The 17583-nt window shown below is 46.3% G+C and overlaps 1 protein-coding gene across 1 annotated transcript in view; it reads right to left on the reverse strand.

Moving 5' to 3' along the window:
- The window catches only part of LOC144179892 (uncharacterized), a 69469-nt gene extending 51990 nt beyond the window's left edge, over positions 1-17479 (reverse strand). Inside the window, exon 1 of the mRNA XM_077708317.1 lies at positions 11386-17479. Coding sequence (XP_077564443.1) covers positions 11386-12170 — 785 coding nt within the window. The 5' untranslated portion in view covers positions 12171-17479. The remainder of the gene's footprint in view (positions 1-11385) is intronic.
- Between the last annotated feature and the right edge of the window lie 104 nt (positions 17480-17583).

Consider the following 17583-nt stretch of genomic DNA (forward strand, 5'->3'; position numbering starts at 1 on the left):
TATTAAAGGAAAAGCAGTTCAAACACACGGCTTTGATTAAAAGAGACAACTTTACGATGAATGAATAAAAGCCAAAATGACATACAAAGGTCAAAGCTCTTAGATCGACAGCTTAGTTGTTAATGGGTGCGAGTATCAATTTCTACTCTCAAGACCTGATATGGAAAGACTTAAAGGAGTGCTGGCACCAAATTTCAAAGCTGAGATAACTAGGTATGTAAAAGGCTTCCGTTTTAAGAGCGAATGCTCTTTATAAGCGACCCCAAACCATCCACCGCCGGCGGCGTCGGCGGCGTCCGCAGTGCTCCTCTACATTTAAAAAAGAAATAGCATCCGGCGCCAGGTTTCGATCCGAGGACTTTGCGGCCGCAGCGCGACGCGCTACCGACTAAGCCACGGAAGCCACGCTGATATCAGTGTGAGTAACGCGCCTTATATCTTTAACGCATTCAAACTACGTCGTCAGCGGCATGCGTTGGCGACTCAGCGGCGTTATAGCGGCTTGATAACTGCGTGGTGTACACGTGATACTACAAACCCGATGGAAGAGATGGAAGAGAAGGCGGCGAGGCGGTGGGCTGCGGGGGCCGAGCGCAAGCGCCGCAAGCGGGCCGACAACCGTGCATTCGCACTTTCACATTCTCCCCCTCGGGGAAATGCGGGGGAATTTTTACATGGAGATATCTCCCAAGAAGTTTTAAAAGTAACCGTTCAGCATAACAGATTTTAAATGCATTTCAATCTTTCGGCACTTGAGAAAGCTCAAAACGGAGACCCTGTTGTAATCGGCATCAGCATGACACCATCTGCTCCTCTGGCCTCAAACTGCCGACGTGAGGGCTCCTGTGACACGGCCAACGCCCTCGCTGCAGTTGGCACACGCTGCTCTGGCGTGTGTATCGCGTCACGGGTTTTGGGACTGACGTGAAGATGGTCTGGGTGGCCTGGGCAGGGAGAGCATTTTCGCCACCGTTTGGAACTCCGAAATCATAATGTCACGTGACAGCTCCTGGTGACGTCACTTTTCTGGCTTGCTGGCTCCATGCTTGCCGGCTTGCCTCAGCAAACTTGGCGAGGCGGCAACGCGAGAATTCCTGAAGCTGCACCGATCAGCTGCTGGACCAGAGGTGCATGCGATGCTGTGGATATCGGTATGCTCATGTTTCTGTCCAAGTGCCCCTTGCTTGCTCGTTCGCAGGGTTGCTTCAGAACATTGTCTGTCTGCAGCGAGCCAATGTTTGTGCAATATGTAAGCTAAATTGATGCTGGGGGAATCGCTACAGTGTCGTGACATATGTGCAGGAACCACGTCACTTGTTGCCTCATTCAATGCTTTGTCAAGGTAGGAACAGTCCAAGTCTGCGCAATCATAGTGTGCTTAGACAACGAGAAATCGTTATCCTATCTGAGAAGAAATAAACTTTAGTCAATGTTATAGCTGCTTACATAAACTTAAATTTCTTACTGTTTAACACTCACGAAGTTGTGGCTTTCTTTAGCCGCAGTTTGGTTGTTGTGTTTGGTTCATCCTTTCAAAGTGCACAAGGTTCTGCGTGAAACTCTTGTTAAATTTGTTCTAAATTGGCTTGGTACGAGTACTTGTCTTTTCTAGCACTCCCCACTTCGACATTTTCTTGCGTTAAAATAGTGGGACCCAAATCCGCACAAACTTCAAGGGCTCTGCATAATTCATTCCTTGTTTGTTATTGCCAGATGTTGTGGCAGTGGTGCAAGGAGGTTGCCCCACAAAAGAGCCTTTTGACTAAGTAGTCTAGTTTGCGGAGCACCGAAGCAGTGCGAGAAAGCTGGACGCCAAAAATGGCATACAGCTGGCTTAAGGGCAGCAGCTAATTACCTTGAGAATATATCACGTCCAAAAGGCCCTCGCACTCCGACGCATGCCAGGCAATTACCAACTTGAAAAGGAACAGGGCATAACAAGGTTGCATTACTAACTTCGTGAAACATTCCATCGTTTGTACTTGGGTTTGATTCCTTCAGAAATGCCCACTTGAAGCTGATGTTCATTTCTCCTGTACTCCACTATTTTGTTGTGGCAGGCTAGGATCTGTGGAGCCAGGACGCAATAAGCGAGGGTACGCAATAAAATCACTTCACCTTTTCGTGGTTGTTTACACTGGGTTCTTGATGTTAGTTTCACTGTTGTTGTGACTGCAAAACTAACGGAGGATGCCGCCCTGCCTCCCCCATCCCCTGTTTGTTTCTTCACTGTCCGATTTAAGGACTGAAACATTCATTGAAACTAACCTGATAGCTTCAGCATGCATCCACAGTTTGTAGCATACAACCGTACATTTTGTGCAGCCTGCATGGTTCTTGTATACCATTGTGGCATGCTGGCCAACCGGCGGTACGTATTGATGAAGTCTACAAAGGCAAAAATTGTGAAAGAACACATTCATGGGAAACAAGTGTAGCAGCTGCAGGTTAAGCCACTAAGCTATGTGTTATTTAGCCATGCAAAAGCACTGTGTATTAATGTGCATACATTTAAGTTTTATTTGAAAGAAAAAGGTGTTGCGTTAGCTCATGGAATGCAGCCAGCAAGTGTGCTAGCCATGGTGACGCAATGTAACACCATTCTTTACTTGCACGTACAAAGTAGTAGCAGGGAAATTTATGGCAATGTATTGAAGAATGTAAAGCATCCGTTTGATCGATCCTGATTTGGCAGAATTTTGGCCCCCATACTGTTTTGGCGACATCATGCGGCATCGGTGCTTTTCTTTCACTAATCGTCTCAATGCCCCTCAACGAGCCCTTCTGTCTTCTCATCCCGAACTATCCAAACAGGATCCGGGATATTGTTTGGGTAGTTTGGGACGAGGAGACTACCCATAGTATCCAGATGAGCGCTTTTCCTTTCCTATTTTGGATGCACCGCAGATGTCCAACACTATACGCCTGCGAGATTTCTTTGAACCAGGCAGCCATGTCCATATAGTTATCCGGTGTGCTGACAACCCAACCATCCCACCTCTTCCCTCTCCTTTTTTACCCTCCTCGAGCTGCAGATGAACCTGAAAAGCAGCACTAACCTGGACATCAGCAACTACTGGTCTCCACGGCAGAGACCGCCAAGTCATCACCCGAGCTCCTGGACTGAGGAATCGCATCCACTTAATTCTTTGCTACTATGGTTTCAGTAATGAATCTATACTCCACTATTTCTATGTCTGCCTTGTCAGGAGTGTAACCTGGTGTCCCCCTCGTTTACATTGGAATTAAGTTTTTTAAGTGGTCACACCTGTGGCCCCTACCTATCCAGGGCAGCCACTCTAACAACACAGTTCAGACAGGTTCGTTTACATCATCAGGTTGCATTTCATGCCCTCCACTTCTTCCTTTGCGAAAGCTTAGGTATTCGACATTGGAAGATTCCTCTCAAATTTGAGTTAGCTCAACTATTAGCGCAGGTAAAAATTTCCATTTACGCTCAAGCTATGCAAAAAATTTTCAAATGATTCTGTTATAACGGACGCTTGCTTCACTATAAACTTTTTGCGTGGGGGTTTGTACCCGGGTGTCTCTGAGATGACTCTTTTCGAATTTCCTAACTTGTTGAGATTTTCCTTGCCCACATACGTAAGCTAAATTTTCTTGACCAAAATACTAACAAAAAATAGGCAGAACCCACTTATGGGAGAACTCTGGCTTTCGAAGTTTTGTGAGAGTCGATCTAGTTCTGTTTTTTTTAATCTTAAGATTTATTATTGCTACATAAAGTCCTTGTAACTTGTAGTAAATTGGAACTTCTTTTTTTAAGGGTAATAGAAGAAGAGTGGATAATATACGGCCAGGGTGTCTACAAAGTTGATATTTTCAAGTTCCCTGAGTTGTCCAGGTTTTCCCCGAGTCTTTTTGATAAATTCTCTGAGTGACACAGAACTCTGTTTTACGTCAACACGGGCTGACACCCCTTCACCAGTTGCTAGTCACCCTCTAAAAAGCAGCTTATAATATAAAATATGACATAATAAAGTTTGAATGCTAACCATGCAGTAACTTTTATCTTATTCAAAAACAAAACATAATACAGTGGTAGCAAAATTCACCGTGAATGAAAAATCTAAAAAAAAAAATCGTAAAACCGTACTGCCATGTTCTCAGGTCGCACTCAGTGCTGCATTTTACTGTGCTGCACTGTGCTGAAGAGTTTATTTGGGATTCACATTGAAAATCAGAAACACCTCAACTACACCCCACTGTGGTGACTGCCCGTAAAGTTCTTTTGGTGCGAACATGCTCTGTCTTTCTACACAGTTAACAGTAACTCTTAACAGAGCTGCAAACTTTTAAAGTTGAAAATTAAGAGAAATGTGTTTTTATTATTACGCCAGATATTTCACAACTCGGAGATTCGCAGCGCATGTGCGTCAACTAACCAGAAAGCACAGTAGATGGTGCCAGGTGTTCGAGCATAGGATTGAAAGCTACTACTGCCTTTTCCCTGTAGACTCCCTTACACTGCCACAACAAGCTATCGCGGCACACAACATTTTCTTCTGGCTTTCAGGAGTCTGGGAAACACGCCAGAACACAAGGGGAGCGTACAAGCGTACAGGGGTCAGGAGGGGGTGGGGGGGCCCGACTTGCAAGCTGTATGAAGCTAGTTCTCACTGGAACCAGTGACTTCAGCGACGGCTCCGGAGGGCTGTCCACTTTTATCTTGCTGTTACTTCAGCCAGCATTACCATGAATTTCGCTCTCCTTTGTAAAGAGGCTCCAAAAGCTTCGCAATCACGGCTTCTTCAGGAACGGCATGGCTATAGTGCTGCACACAAAGGGTCTCCTCTGTTACCATTTTTTTTGCTAAAAGCTATTAAGCTGATGCCTATCCTGTGAAGCCATGGGAGTTTTAATCCCTGGAGGTGCTTTGGCATCCACAGAACATTCGCATCAGCTGACTCGGCAGCACCAGGCAGCTGATGTGTATGGTGTTCACATATGTCGAGACGGACAGTCCAGTTGTATGTGCTCCACTTGAGACACACATACGTGCACGCGTACAGTACCCGGTACCACAGGAGGGGAATTGACTGGGGCTTGGTAAAACGGCTGATAAAATGAATACCTTCCGTTAAACAGTTTCAATCAACCAGAACTTCACCTTCTATTGGCACCTGTAGTCTAAATGCTGCACCTAAAATATTGGTACATGCTGGGTAACAGCGCGAAAACTGCACAAACACAGGAAAAGGGAAAGACACAAACAATTACCCGTCATGGAACAGAACCAACTAGCCCAGCTCACAACACTCCTGCAAATATTGGTAACTTATTTGCACTGTTCTGGAGCGTGCCATGATGTACTTCTGAAAACGAACCAGATAAAGCACCATCTGTGGTAGTCATGCCAGGAACCAGCAAACTTTTGTAAAGCTGTTGCACTTCCAATGAAGTGAAATGGAAAGTTAGCAAAGTAACTCTAGTAATACAAGTTGGTAAACGGGAAGTAGCTCCCATTTGTGGCTCCACTGTCAAGTTTGACCCACGTAATCAAATATTTCACTGTTTACCAAACGCCTACGGTTTCATTATGTGTAGCATGTAGAAAAACAAAAACCCAATAAACCAACTACGGCGACCCCAGCAACTACCGCAATGGCATCACACCCGGTCGCAGAGTGTTTTCGTGATATGACGCACTTCAAAATTTTGATTTTTTTTCCTTGTTTATTACTAGTAACTCTCAGATGCGAAAGCTTGAGTAAATGCAGTAGGTAAAAAATCGGGCGTCGTCGTGGCCTAGAAATAGCCCACAGCATGGCTAGGGCCCCTTACTTTTTGCGGTGGAACATTTCAAATTCTGCGATTCTAGATAGGGGAATCTGCAAAATTCCGCGACAACATTGAAACCGCATAAGGTACTTGTAACAGTTCATTTATTAGACACCTCACTAACATGCTAGATTTTATTTACAACTGAAGGAAGTTGTTGTGGCTGAGCCTCTGGTGATGCTTTGTGCTTTCTTCACCAAGAGAATGGCGCTTGTGAGGCACGATGTCACCATAGCGACTGAATGACTTTTCTGCATTAACAGAGTTGATTGGCACCGACAGGTATTTAAGGGCAGTGGAAGAAAGTGTTGGAGCCAGGTGTTCCATCCCAGCCCAGAAAGCCAGGACATCAAAATCTTCACCTGGCTTTTCTTGTTTAGAAAGAAATTGTGCCAAGTCCCAGTCACTAAACTTGACGTCTTGGGCAGATTTCAGTACCTGAAGTCTGCCCAAGACCTCAAGACTTGCCATTCAGCAGCTAGGGCTGTAAATCCACGAACGGCCCCAAACTCTGATCTCTTCTCTGAGAGATACGCAACTTGCTGGGGATCCAAGCACCTCACACTCTTCAAGAACTTCCAAGTGTCGGAGTTCTCCAAGTATACTAGCGCCTTGATAGCCGCTTCACTCATTGCACCCTTCATTTGTTTTCAATCTGACTGGCCTTGTCGTGTGCAATGTTCTCTTTCTGTGGCTATGGCTAAGCCCCTTGATTTGGGTGGAGGCTGCGCCACCTAGCCACTTTTATTATTTGATAAGGTAGGAATACGCAGTTGCAAATTTAAATTTTCAACGGTGAAAATGTTGCAGACAATTAATAAAAACCATTTTGGTATTGCTAATAGAAAATACCACTTTCCCCATTTCACCGAATATATCGTTTTGGGGACGTAGCGCCACACTTTAAACGTTTTTTGTTAATTCCGCGAAAACACTTTAATTCCGTGATTTTTCGCGGAATTGCGGAAAGCTAGGGGCTCTAAGCATGGCTGACCGGTGGGCTAAAAATGAAAAATGACTGACCTCTAAGAGAACAACATGAAAAACAGATGAAAGGATTCTCAGGTTGGCACTCAATTCCTCGGAGAAGCTTTCACAAAGGAAAGTAATTGAGTTCAAAAAAAAAAATTCCTTGAGAATTTTTGTCTGGTTGGGATTATATTGAACCCAGGGTGTCCAGAATGCCAGTGGAAATTTGTGAGATATGCTCTGAGGCTTACATAAGTAATTTGGGCATGTTAATTACAGAAGTAGCAATTAAACAGATAACCAAGTGTGTCTCTGCAAAATGTCTGGTTTGCTAAATATGAAACTGCAGCGACATTCACTGAATCCTGCAATCATATGGCACTGTCCCAACAAATAATGTGTGAGCACTGCAAACACTGGGAGAAGAAAAGACACAAAGAGGAAATGGTGGTGGTGATGATGATGATGATTACAGAATCGAGAAAACATGTTAAGGAATCTCTCAATAGCGTTTTCACATTCTATACGTTATAAGTTGTCCTCAGAATTTTGTGTCTGGACACATGCTAGCAATCCGTTAAATTTGGCCCTGACTACTTGCCAGTGCCATCAGGGACAATGTCAGCAACTCACAGGGCAAAGACGGTATGAGGAAGGCAGCACTTCTGAACCTTCTTTTAATACCAAAAAAAAAAAAAAGCATGCGAATTGACCAGAAAAACTTGATACATGGCCTGCACATTCAACAATTCTATCTGGTACGGTGCTGAGACAGTGCTTACAACTAGCCAGCAATGGCAAATACAGGTGAAATCAGTGTAGCACTTGATTATTATTTGTTGTCTTCAAGACACTTGCAAGATCATTCTCCACAGAACTTCGAGTTTCAAAAATACAGTTCCAGAATTACATGGCCACCACATTCCTTCGTCACCGACGGTTTACAGTTTTCACCTGTGCAAATTTTGACAAGACCAAAGCAGTCACTTTTCAACTAAATGTTGCTACACCAGCTGCAAAAGCAACTTCTTTTGTGTTAAGTGCTCGATATCCACAGAATTAAAACCACGCCGAATGACCCGTGGCTATCCAATGCTACTGTACCTGACTACCACTGCTTTCGTGAGAAGTGCCGAAAAAACAAAACCTTTTTTTTAATAACTTTTCTGATAAATTAGGGTCACAGCAAAGCAAACAGCTGTTCCGTGATGACCAACTGGAAATTTTTCCTTTTCTAGCTTTGAAATATGCAGTTTTAAACAACAGGAGAGTCAACACATAAGGGAGCACACATTAATGCACAAAGTGTGCAAGTAAGTGCACTTGTTAAACCGTGATGTGCCACCACATGTCCCACAGCCCAACATGGTCCAGTCTCCACATTGCTGATTTCAAATGAGGCATCCCCCAACAACTCGGCACTTAATTCGACCAGCCTTTTCAAGCATACACTCAGTGTGCGTGTTCGCATGCGTATGAATGGTGAAGCATCAAGACTTCCCAATAAGGGCATGTCTACTTGCTTGTGTCGGTCTGCAAAAGGTTCAGCATGCGTTCCAGTAGGCACTAGTCACGAGACGTTGATGACTGACGCAGGATACCACACTCTGCCACAGGTCCCACGCACAATGACACTTGCCATGCTAGTGAGGAGAAATCGTCACCCAGATGGAGAGGCCACAATGGGATGACGACGAGGACGATGAACAAGAAATACTTCTCGGAAATTTTCACCCGCTCTACGATAGGGTGGGCTCTGTCTATATCACAGCTTCCCCACCCCCATTTCGGTGTGCTGCATAAAGGCCAACCTCCGTGCAGCGAAGAAGTGGCGAACAAAACGCCTTTTCAGCCAGCGGCTATCCACCCGAGCTGAATTTTCGGTGGCTGGCATTTGATGCCGCCAGAAGTGGCCAAGGGAACGTTGAGACTGCAGCAAATCGTGGCTTTCTTCTTCCTCTCTGAGCTTTGGGTGTGGGCTTCTGGCCAACTAACAGCAGACGATAGTTTGGCACTTCTGTTTTTAGGGTAGCGTCATTTTTTCCCCTTCGCATCCACAAAAATGGACACGAATGCTCCTGTGCTGGTTGTCCGGCAGCAAACGCTGGCTCCCACATATACATCTTATAGAAGAAGCCCCCAACCCAATCCGTACCACCGCTGTGGACCCTGGCCCACACTGGCATAGGCGGTAATGAGGCAGCCCACCATCAGGCTCTAGTAGAGCCACTAAATAAAACCTGACCCAGTGGATCTAGGCCTGAGCATTGACCACCCATACAGGCCCTTCCTTTCTGCCCAACCGTGGTGTATAACAGCTTCTCAGTGCGAACCTCTGACATATAGCAACGTCGCCCATAACTACCGACTTCTCCGCAGCCGCTATCCTCCACCGTACCCATCGTTGGGGCACGCTGCAGCCAACATGTGGCGCCTCCTAAAAACGCACTTCTTCCCCAAGAACCACGCTCACACATGCACGCACGCCCGCACAAATTTCCTAGACCACACTGACCGCACTGCAACAAATGGGATACCCACTTTCTTTGACTCTGCGAGTGTCCACGTGAGCCGTTTCCCCGCTACCCCAACCCCCAACACTGGAAACTGGTATTGGGGAGCTCGGACCTGGTGGTTCAGGAAACTCCCATCGCATAAGTACTTGCAGTCCCCGAAGCCATATTGGGCGTCGGCTGTCCCTCTGCCCTAAAACCCAGCTGTGAAAAATAAAGAGGTTCTTCCTCGCTCACTCTCTCCCTCCAGCTGGGACAGAGTTGCGGTGAACACCTGCTTTCTTCCACTCTGATGGCTTTGTTCGCCACTTCGTTGTCGGTCTTCTGCTGCTAAGAGGCGGGCTCTTCTCAAGCACATCATCGACAAAAGGCTGTTCTCACAACACTGACGGTGGAGAAGCCATTCGCCCCGCTTTCATCAGTATTTCACTACATAGAGGTTGGCCTTAACAGTTCTTTCTTAACGACCCGAAACAAGAGCTCGCCATCTTCCGACAGCGTTGCAGAGTGTGTGCACACACACGGTTGGGCTTCAATTCAATTCAATTTGATTTATTCAACATCTCAACGATGTTTGGAGCACAGGCAAAAGCCAATAAAGACTTGACAGGGCCTGCGCCCCAATGCATGGCAAACAGCACCGTCAAAAGAACAACACTACACTGTGTTGCAAAAACAAGGATAACTGCATGGTCCGCATCGACCACAAACAACACTAGTAAACATACGCAGGTACATACACTGCGTAAACACATGTCAGGGTGCAACTGCAGTGTAGAAATGAGCAGTATAAATAAAATGCAATCGGACTAAAAACAACATAAAAGTACCAGCAAGTAAGCATAAAAACACACGCACAAAAAAAAGAATGACAAGGCATGAGTATAAGAAACCTTCAAGTTTGCATGAACATTGCGCGCAGCTCCTTAAGAGATATGGATAATATATCTATGTTATGATGCAGAGCCAATTCATTTAATAATGTTGGAAGTCGAAGTTTTACCATTTGGTCACCGTAATTTGTCCGGCATATCTGAATTATCCATTCTTCGGTATGGCGAGTGGGATACCGCGGGATATATTTTTCTAGACGAGATAAAGTAGCCAAAGCCTTGTGGTTTTTGCTTACATCCAGCTTGTAGTAACGGCAAAGTCTGAAATTATATAGGTAGTTGATCAACGCGAATTATATTGTATTTTTTAAACATATTACTTGTGTGACTTAGATAAGGCGCTCTGCATATCATTCGTACAATACGTTTCTGAAGTACAAGTAGCAGTTGAATGTTTTCCATGGTAGTTGTTCCCCAGATTAGTGAACCATAATTTAATTGAGAGGAAAATAAAGAGTTATAAAGCATAACATTGATCAGAATTGGGAAATTGCAACAGTGACGGCGGAGGAAGCCAATTGTACTAGATAATTTCTTCAGCAAATATTCCATGTGGCTGTCCCACATCATATTTTCGGAAAAATACACACCTAAAGTTTTGAAAGACTTCATAACTTCTACTTCGATGTCGTTTAGTATGAGGGGTGGCAGTTCAAACGGTTTGTTACGCGGGTGGAACATAACGGCTTTGGTTTTTTTATGCTTAATTTCAAATCATTGTTTTTAGCCCAGTCATTAATTATCCCAAGAGTTTGATTAGCTCGGATAGATAGGTCTGTTCCTGAGCGACACGAAAAAAACAAACTGGTGTCATCTGCATATATGATGGACGTTGCAGTGCCATCAATATGTACGCTTTCATTGATGTATGAAACAGAAAAGGGCCCAAAATACTCCCTCGGGGGACACCTGCTGATATTCGTTTAACCGCGGATGGCTGTACACTGATTTCTACGTACTGTGACCGATGTTGCAGGTAAGATATTAGTGACAGGGCAGTTCCTCTTATTCCATGATTAATTAAGTCGAATGCTTTTGTGAAATCAAGAATGATGCGGAGCACCATGTTTTTGTCTTCGAAATTCTGCAGTATGAATTCTTTCTGTTCCAGTAATGCCAATTCTGTCGATCTATTTTTGCGGAAGCCATATTGGGCGGGCATTAAAATATCGCCCGCCCAATCTTCTCCCGCCCTCCAGCTGCACTACTGGTGGGGGCTGTGCGCCTTCTCCTCGTGCTTCTTTTGTAGGTCGCGGCGTGTAAAGGCCTTGGGGCAGAAGCGGCAGTGGAAGAGCCTCTCGCCTGTGTGGCTGCGCACGTGGTTGACCAGCGTGGTGTGCTGGGCAAAGGCCATGGGGCACAGGTGGCACTCGTAGGGCCTCTCGCCCCCGTGGATGCGCAGGTGGCGGACCAGGTGGCCCTTCTGCACAAAGGCCTTGCCGCAGTGGCTGCACTGGTGCGGGTGCTCGCCCGTGTGGATGCGCAGGTGGCGGACCAGGTGACCCTTCTCCACAAAGGCCTTTTCGCAGTGGCTGCACTGGTGCGGCCGCTGGCCTGTGTGGATGCGCAGGTGGCTGACGAGGTGGGGCTTCTGCACAAAGGCCTTGTCGCAGTGGCTGCACTGGTGCGGGCGCTCGCCCGTGTGGATGCGCAGGTGGTGGACCAGGTGGCCCTTCTCCACAAAGGCCTTGTTGCAGTGGCTGCACTGGTAGGGGCGCTCGCCCGTGTGCGTGCGCTCGTGCATCTTCAGATGGCTCGGCCATGGTGCTACGTAGCCGCACTGCTGACACTGCAGCTGCCTCTGGTCACCCACGGAGGAAGGGCCTGCAACGGGAAGAGAGGAGGGGAGAAAACAGCCCTTTTTGCAGCAAACACGGAAGCAGTGCACCAGCAGCAGCGAGGCAAAAGGGGAAAGAACAAGTGCAAAAGAGCACGTCACGTATCTGTTAGCACAAGGCAAGCTGCTCTGCACATGTCTGCGGTGCCTGCGCATTGACTACCAATGCGCATAAGCCCACCGCTTCCTTGATGCCTCCGCACTCTGTTGCTCAAGAGGCTTCAGAAGCTTCAGTACCACAGCTTGCCCAGGAATGGTACATACGGGGCTTTCGCACAAACAAGATCTTATGTGCACACTTCTGCAAGATTCTGCTCCCCTCCGAGTGCAAGCCTGCCGCTGCCCGCACACACCCAGCGGCCTGTTCGCTTCAAATACGCCTACCATTATCGTGAGTGACTGCTAAAAGTGCTCTTCTGTTTAGCTTCAGTAACTTTGGTATAAAAATGGAGGTTTTGACAAGCACAGCCTGGCTTTGAGACCCAGCAGTGCCAAAGCTTTTGAAAGAACAATGATGTTTCTTGGTTGCTGTTCTCTTGGTTCAGTGCTATGAATGGCCTTCATCAATAAGGCTGGCGTGGTATCGTTTAAGTCAGTTTAAAAATGGCACGCGGCACACCGACACGTTCCATGAATGCTCTGCACTGCACAGTAAGTGCCTGTCTTGTACCTGTGTCGGAATAAAATAACGCCACGCTTTGCCTTGAACGGTGCCAGCTCACGCCTACCCAATCCCCATTTTCAGCCAGCATTGCTGGTGCTGCAATAATCACCCACCAAGCAGACACCCATTATGACCAGCCCTATTTAAAAGCAATCCCCTCATCATGGCTGTTCCTTCCACAGACCGCACGCCCAACCACCATGCACACAAACCCTATTAAACAACACAACACACAGTGGTAAAGACGTAAAACGAACGGCACTGCTTCTCAGCAGCAAGGCAGGCAGCAGGATTAGGTTAAAACAGTCACGGCTCTCTGCCTGCTACCCCTCAGAGTTGCCTCTTACAAGAGGCAATAAATGCTTCAACAGCAACACGAGAAAAAAGGGGCAAAACAAGAGAAGAAACTTCTGTGCACCATGATAACAGTCGTCGTACGATTAATGACTTAAAAGTGAAAAACATGAGCAAAATTTCCACAATCATTTGGTTCCTAGTTGACAACTGCTTTTTTAGGACATACCTGTATGATGAACAAATAAAGTCTACCCACACTCACAACCAAGAGTGGCCCGCATGAACTTGTCACAACACACAGCGTAACATAATCATACAGCATTTTGTTCCCTTCACGTGGCTTTTAATAGTGAGATGAGGCCTATTGGGGGACAACGTACATTCGAATAAATACGGGAACACAATTTTCAGGTAACACAGTTAAGAAACACACGTGCTTTCTTAAATAGCATGCAGGCTCGATTTTCTTGCTCCAGAGACAACTTGCAACACTGCGACGTTCCTGGCAAAGTAAGTGTATACCACAGTTGCCCCCAAAACAACACACAATAATCTTCACCGTACTCTGGCATGAAGGCAGGTAACTGGGGTCATTTTTAAACCGGCCCATTCAGGAGCACGGTCAGAATATACTGAACCAATTAGCGAACCATCTGTCCCACTCTTTTCCCTTACCTGAATTGTCCCCTATCCCTTTCCTTGTGATCCGCGCTCCCGTCTATTAGCCCAGAAATCTCCAAGAAGGGATACACATTCCATAATTCCACCGTGAGTCAGCTCCCTGCCCCCTAATGCTTGCCAGGTGGAGGAATTTTCTCCCAGGAGGCTTCGGGCTGAGGTGGCCCTGACACCTTCAGTCACTTCGACTAGGGACACTCACAAGACGACCCAGGAACTTGTCCCAAGTGTCCGGCTCCGGCGGCTGAAGCTGATGCCAATCATCTTTTGTAGATGCGCGCGGGAACAAGGACAGCTCGAGATGACGTGCTCAGAAAGTTTGGTTTCCAGGGGACTAAACCGGATGACTACAAGTGCTGGGTGCAGGAAGATAGATACTGCAGGTCGCTGATGGACTTTCTACATGTAGCTGGACTTCATGCATACCGGTTGACTCGAAAAATAATCGGTTTCGTGACTATCCGTGCTTTTTGCAGCCCCTCTCACTTGCTTTCCTCGTTTCTTTTCTTTCTGCGGCTTTCCTACTTTCTTCTCCCTTGTTTTCTTTCAACCTCCTCCCATACGCCGTGTGGCAAACACATGAAGCGAGAAAAAAGTAGTAAACTTCAACCTGCATATTTTTCCGACGGTGCGTGCACGTCCAGGGATGTCAGACATGAAGGCTTGGTGGGGGCCAACGTACACACACTTGCATAGACCAGAACAGTGCATGACCGCCGGTTTACTAAAAGACGCAACAAACTGTCTTAAAGCTAGAAAAAGCTGCATCGGCACAAACGCTCTCAGGTGCCATACATTTCTGCATGGTGCGATGCGGCAGCTCAGACTGGTGTCATTAGTGCAACCAGCCTGCCTGTCGAGGTAGTTTGCCCCAAAATATGAAGAAAAGAAAGATGAAAACATGGTGTCGCAGTAAAGAAAACCTTGACAAATATTGCCAGGGGAAGCCACAATGCTTTCACCTTCGAGGCATGGAAGCAGGTCTAAGGGATTTTTTGCCATTGAGCGAATGTATCGATGAAATGCAAACATATTTGGGGGGGGAGACACATAATCATTTAGCCCTTATAAAAGTAGGCACAGCTGGACTCGACTCCCCTCCCGCACCTAATCTAATCTAATCTAGTAGAAATAATCTAATCTAATGTGCTGCCATGCACTGTTGTCCAGTGAGCTGCCAGCATCTAATCTAGTAACGTTGGCCAGCACTGACAGCTGTGAAAACTAATGGTGGCACCATGGAAAGATGTCCTGAAGATTGGCCACATTGCGGGGAAACGTCTTCCGTGTACCACAGGTTCAATGCAAGGACCTAAAATCGCTACATGAGAAAAGCGAGTGCCTTATGGTAGACGTGCTGCCTTCGGCCAAGTTAGCATCATTTTCTCGGTTGGAGCCTCATCGTTGAACTGCTCTCCACTCAACACTCAGATTTACGATTTGTCAAAGATTGCCAGGCTGCATTTATAAAAATCAGGCCTCACCAATTTTCCCAAGAAATCAGCCAGAAAAAATTGCACAGCGAGTATAAACACAGCTCACAGACTTTTCTTTCTTTAAATCTGGAAACGACTGATGGGAACATCATAGTCGCAGCAAACTGGCAGACTAGTCTGCTTTGATCTTTGTATTTTCTTCTACCCTGTTTTATTCGTAAGGGCGCGTTTTATACCTAGTTACCCGATGGACTGTATTTTGCAGATTAAAGCACAGTTCTAGGCAAGCTGGTATTGCATTGTAGACATCTAATTCCTCCACCATGCGGTCAGATATACGTAGGGCAGACGTCGCGATGGTTGAACGTGCATTTGCGCAAGCATCTGCGGAACATGAAGACTGGACAGACTGGGCAGTTCAGTGCACAATGCCAGAAATGAAAATGCATGCCTCGCTTTAACAAGACTGTAGTAATAGAACAGCATGAAAAACCAGCTCGCAAGAGAAATCCCTATGGCATCTGAAATGGTTCACCTTGGTGATGCTTGCATAAGCATTCCGTCTTTGGGTTTATCGGCCAAATAAATCGCATATCTTGCGCTTGAATAATTCCAAACAGCCACACGTTCGATCTCTGCCTTTTTGTTTTTTTGAGTGCGTGTGTGTTTGGCGGTGCCAGGTGTCACACAGTTGTCGGCTGTTGCCTAGTTATCTGTACATAAGAGCATGAGCTGCGTCAAGAAAATATTGTTAACAGACGGATAGTTACATGCCCTGTAGAGTCTAATTGCTTGCCGACATGTGCATGTTTTATGTGTGTACAATGACAGTTTTTACGAATAAATGTTAGATTGGAGTAGGACCAGATTCCAACAAGACGCCAACCACAGCCACACCAGGCAGAAAATGAAGGGCATTGCACAACAATGACAAACAACGGGAAACAATACGGGAGGTTGTAACAAATGACCAACCAGCTCAAGCACAAGCACTGATGAAGGTGGCAGCAATGACACGAGCAGCACTCAACATTGTACCAAATGTGGCTAAACCATCATTTGTGATATAAAACTACATTTCAAGCGCGGCTTTCTTCCTGGATTAAACAGCTGACACATTCATTGTTACCAGATCGATGGCAGGGCTAGGCTCAGACACTTTGTTGAACTAGAGGTAACCACGGGGTGGAGACGATATGAATGCAAGGCCGTGCATAATGGACTTGAATATGATGGCCTTTTCAGAATGGAGGCGGTGGGCCTTCTCAGCACCACGGTTTCGTCCTAGCAGCTCAGGGTCTTGCTGGGGAGACTGATGCCTGCAAATATAAAACATGACAAACCACACCGCTGCACAAATGCGAAGTCACGAAGCTTATTCTACAAGCCGTTGTGCATGCGGAGAGTGCATTCACGACGGCTCCAATTCTAAATTGCCACAAGCTGCTCGATACGGGATTCTAGTTTTGTGTGCTTTGGTCTTCTGGGTCTTGACTTTCAACTGAATAATGACATTTGATGAGAGAACAAATGGTTATGGACAGCACGGTGCTTTTTCGTGCTGCTATCTTGGAAATGGCACCGGAGAGGTCGCCAGTAATATAGCACTCGGCAGGCCATTACTCTAGTTTCACTCGCACCAGAAGCTCACTGCATGAAGCTTCGTCTGCTCGGTAGGGTTGAGAAGTGCGTATGTCGCAATCCGGGCGTTAAAATGAACCGTGTTAGAACTTTTCCACGTAAGACTCGTTGTTAGGCGCGGGGTAAACACGCTTGCGGCAAAAAACAACGCAACTCAGTCACGGCGATGTCAGCCTTGCTGTACCAGCATGACCACCGACGTGGAAAATGAAGGACAAGAAACTAATAGATTCTCTAAGCTTACCGAAACCTTTGCGAACCAGTCACAAATTGCGCTGAGCAGTGCATCATACGCCTGTCATTTTCGCGTTACCGAATGACCCTAACGATTGGCACATACACCGCCGGCAGAGAAAACAGCTAAGCGCGTACGCAACCAAATTGGATCAAAACGCTCTTCGTTATCTTCGTAGCTCTGCCGTTCATAGTGAGTCAACAAAGCATAGAATGAAAGTTTGAAACACCAATCGCAGCTGCGGCCGTGTATGAAACGCCGTTACTCTCACAACAAAGTGTACGCTTCTCCTAGCTGCGCGAGCAAGTGACTATATATCTCTTTTCAGGTATACTTGGCCCACAAACGTCGCACGAAAAAACAACATCGGGAGCCAGGTGCTCCCTACATTAGTATAAAACTGTGTTGCCAATAAACACCTGGGCGCCGCCATCGTTGATGCCATCGTGATACGGTTTCGGAAGTAAAAAAAAAACTCTGCAAACCAAGAAAAATACACTATCCAGTAACTCTGGCTGAAGGCTAGTTCGTTAAAAACAATATGTTTTCCAGTTAGAACGAGCATCCGCAGAATAAAAACCGGTGCATTACACTGACGCTAGTATGTCGAACAATAAA

This window comes from Haemaphysalis longicornis, unplaced genomic scaffold (assembly GCF_048455015.1).
Source record: "Haemaphysalis longicornis isolate Haplotype H1 unplaced genomic scaffold, Haemaphysalis longicornis Haplotype H1 scaffold_4, whole genome shotgun sequence".
NCBI lineage: Eukaryota > Metazoa > Arthropoda > Arachnida > Ixodida > Ixodidae > Haemaphysalis > Haemaphysalis longicornis.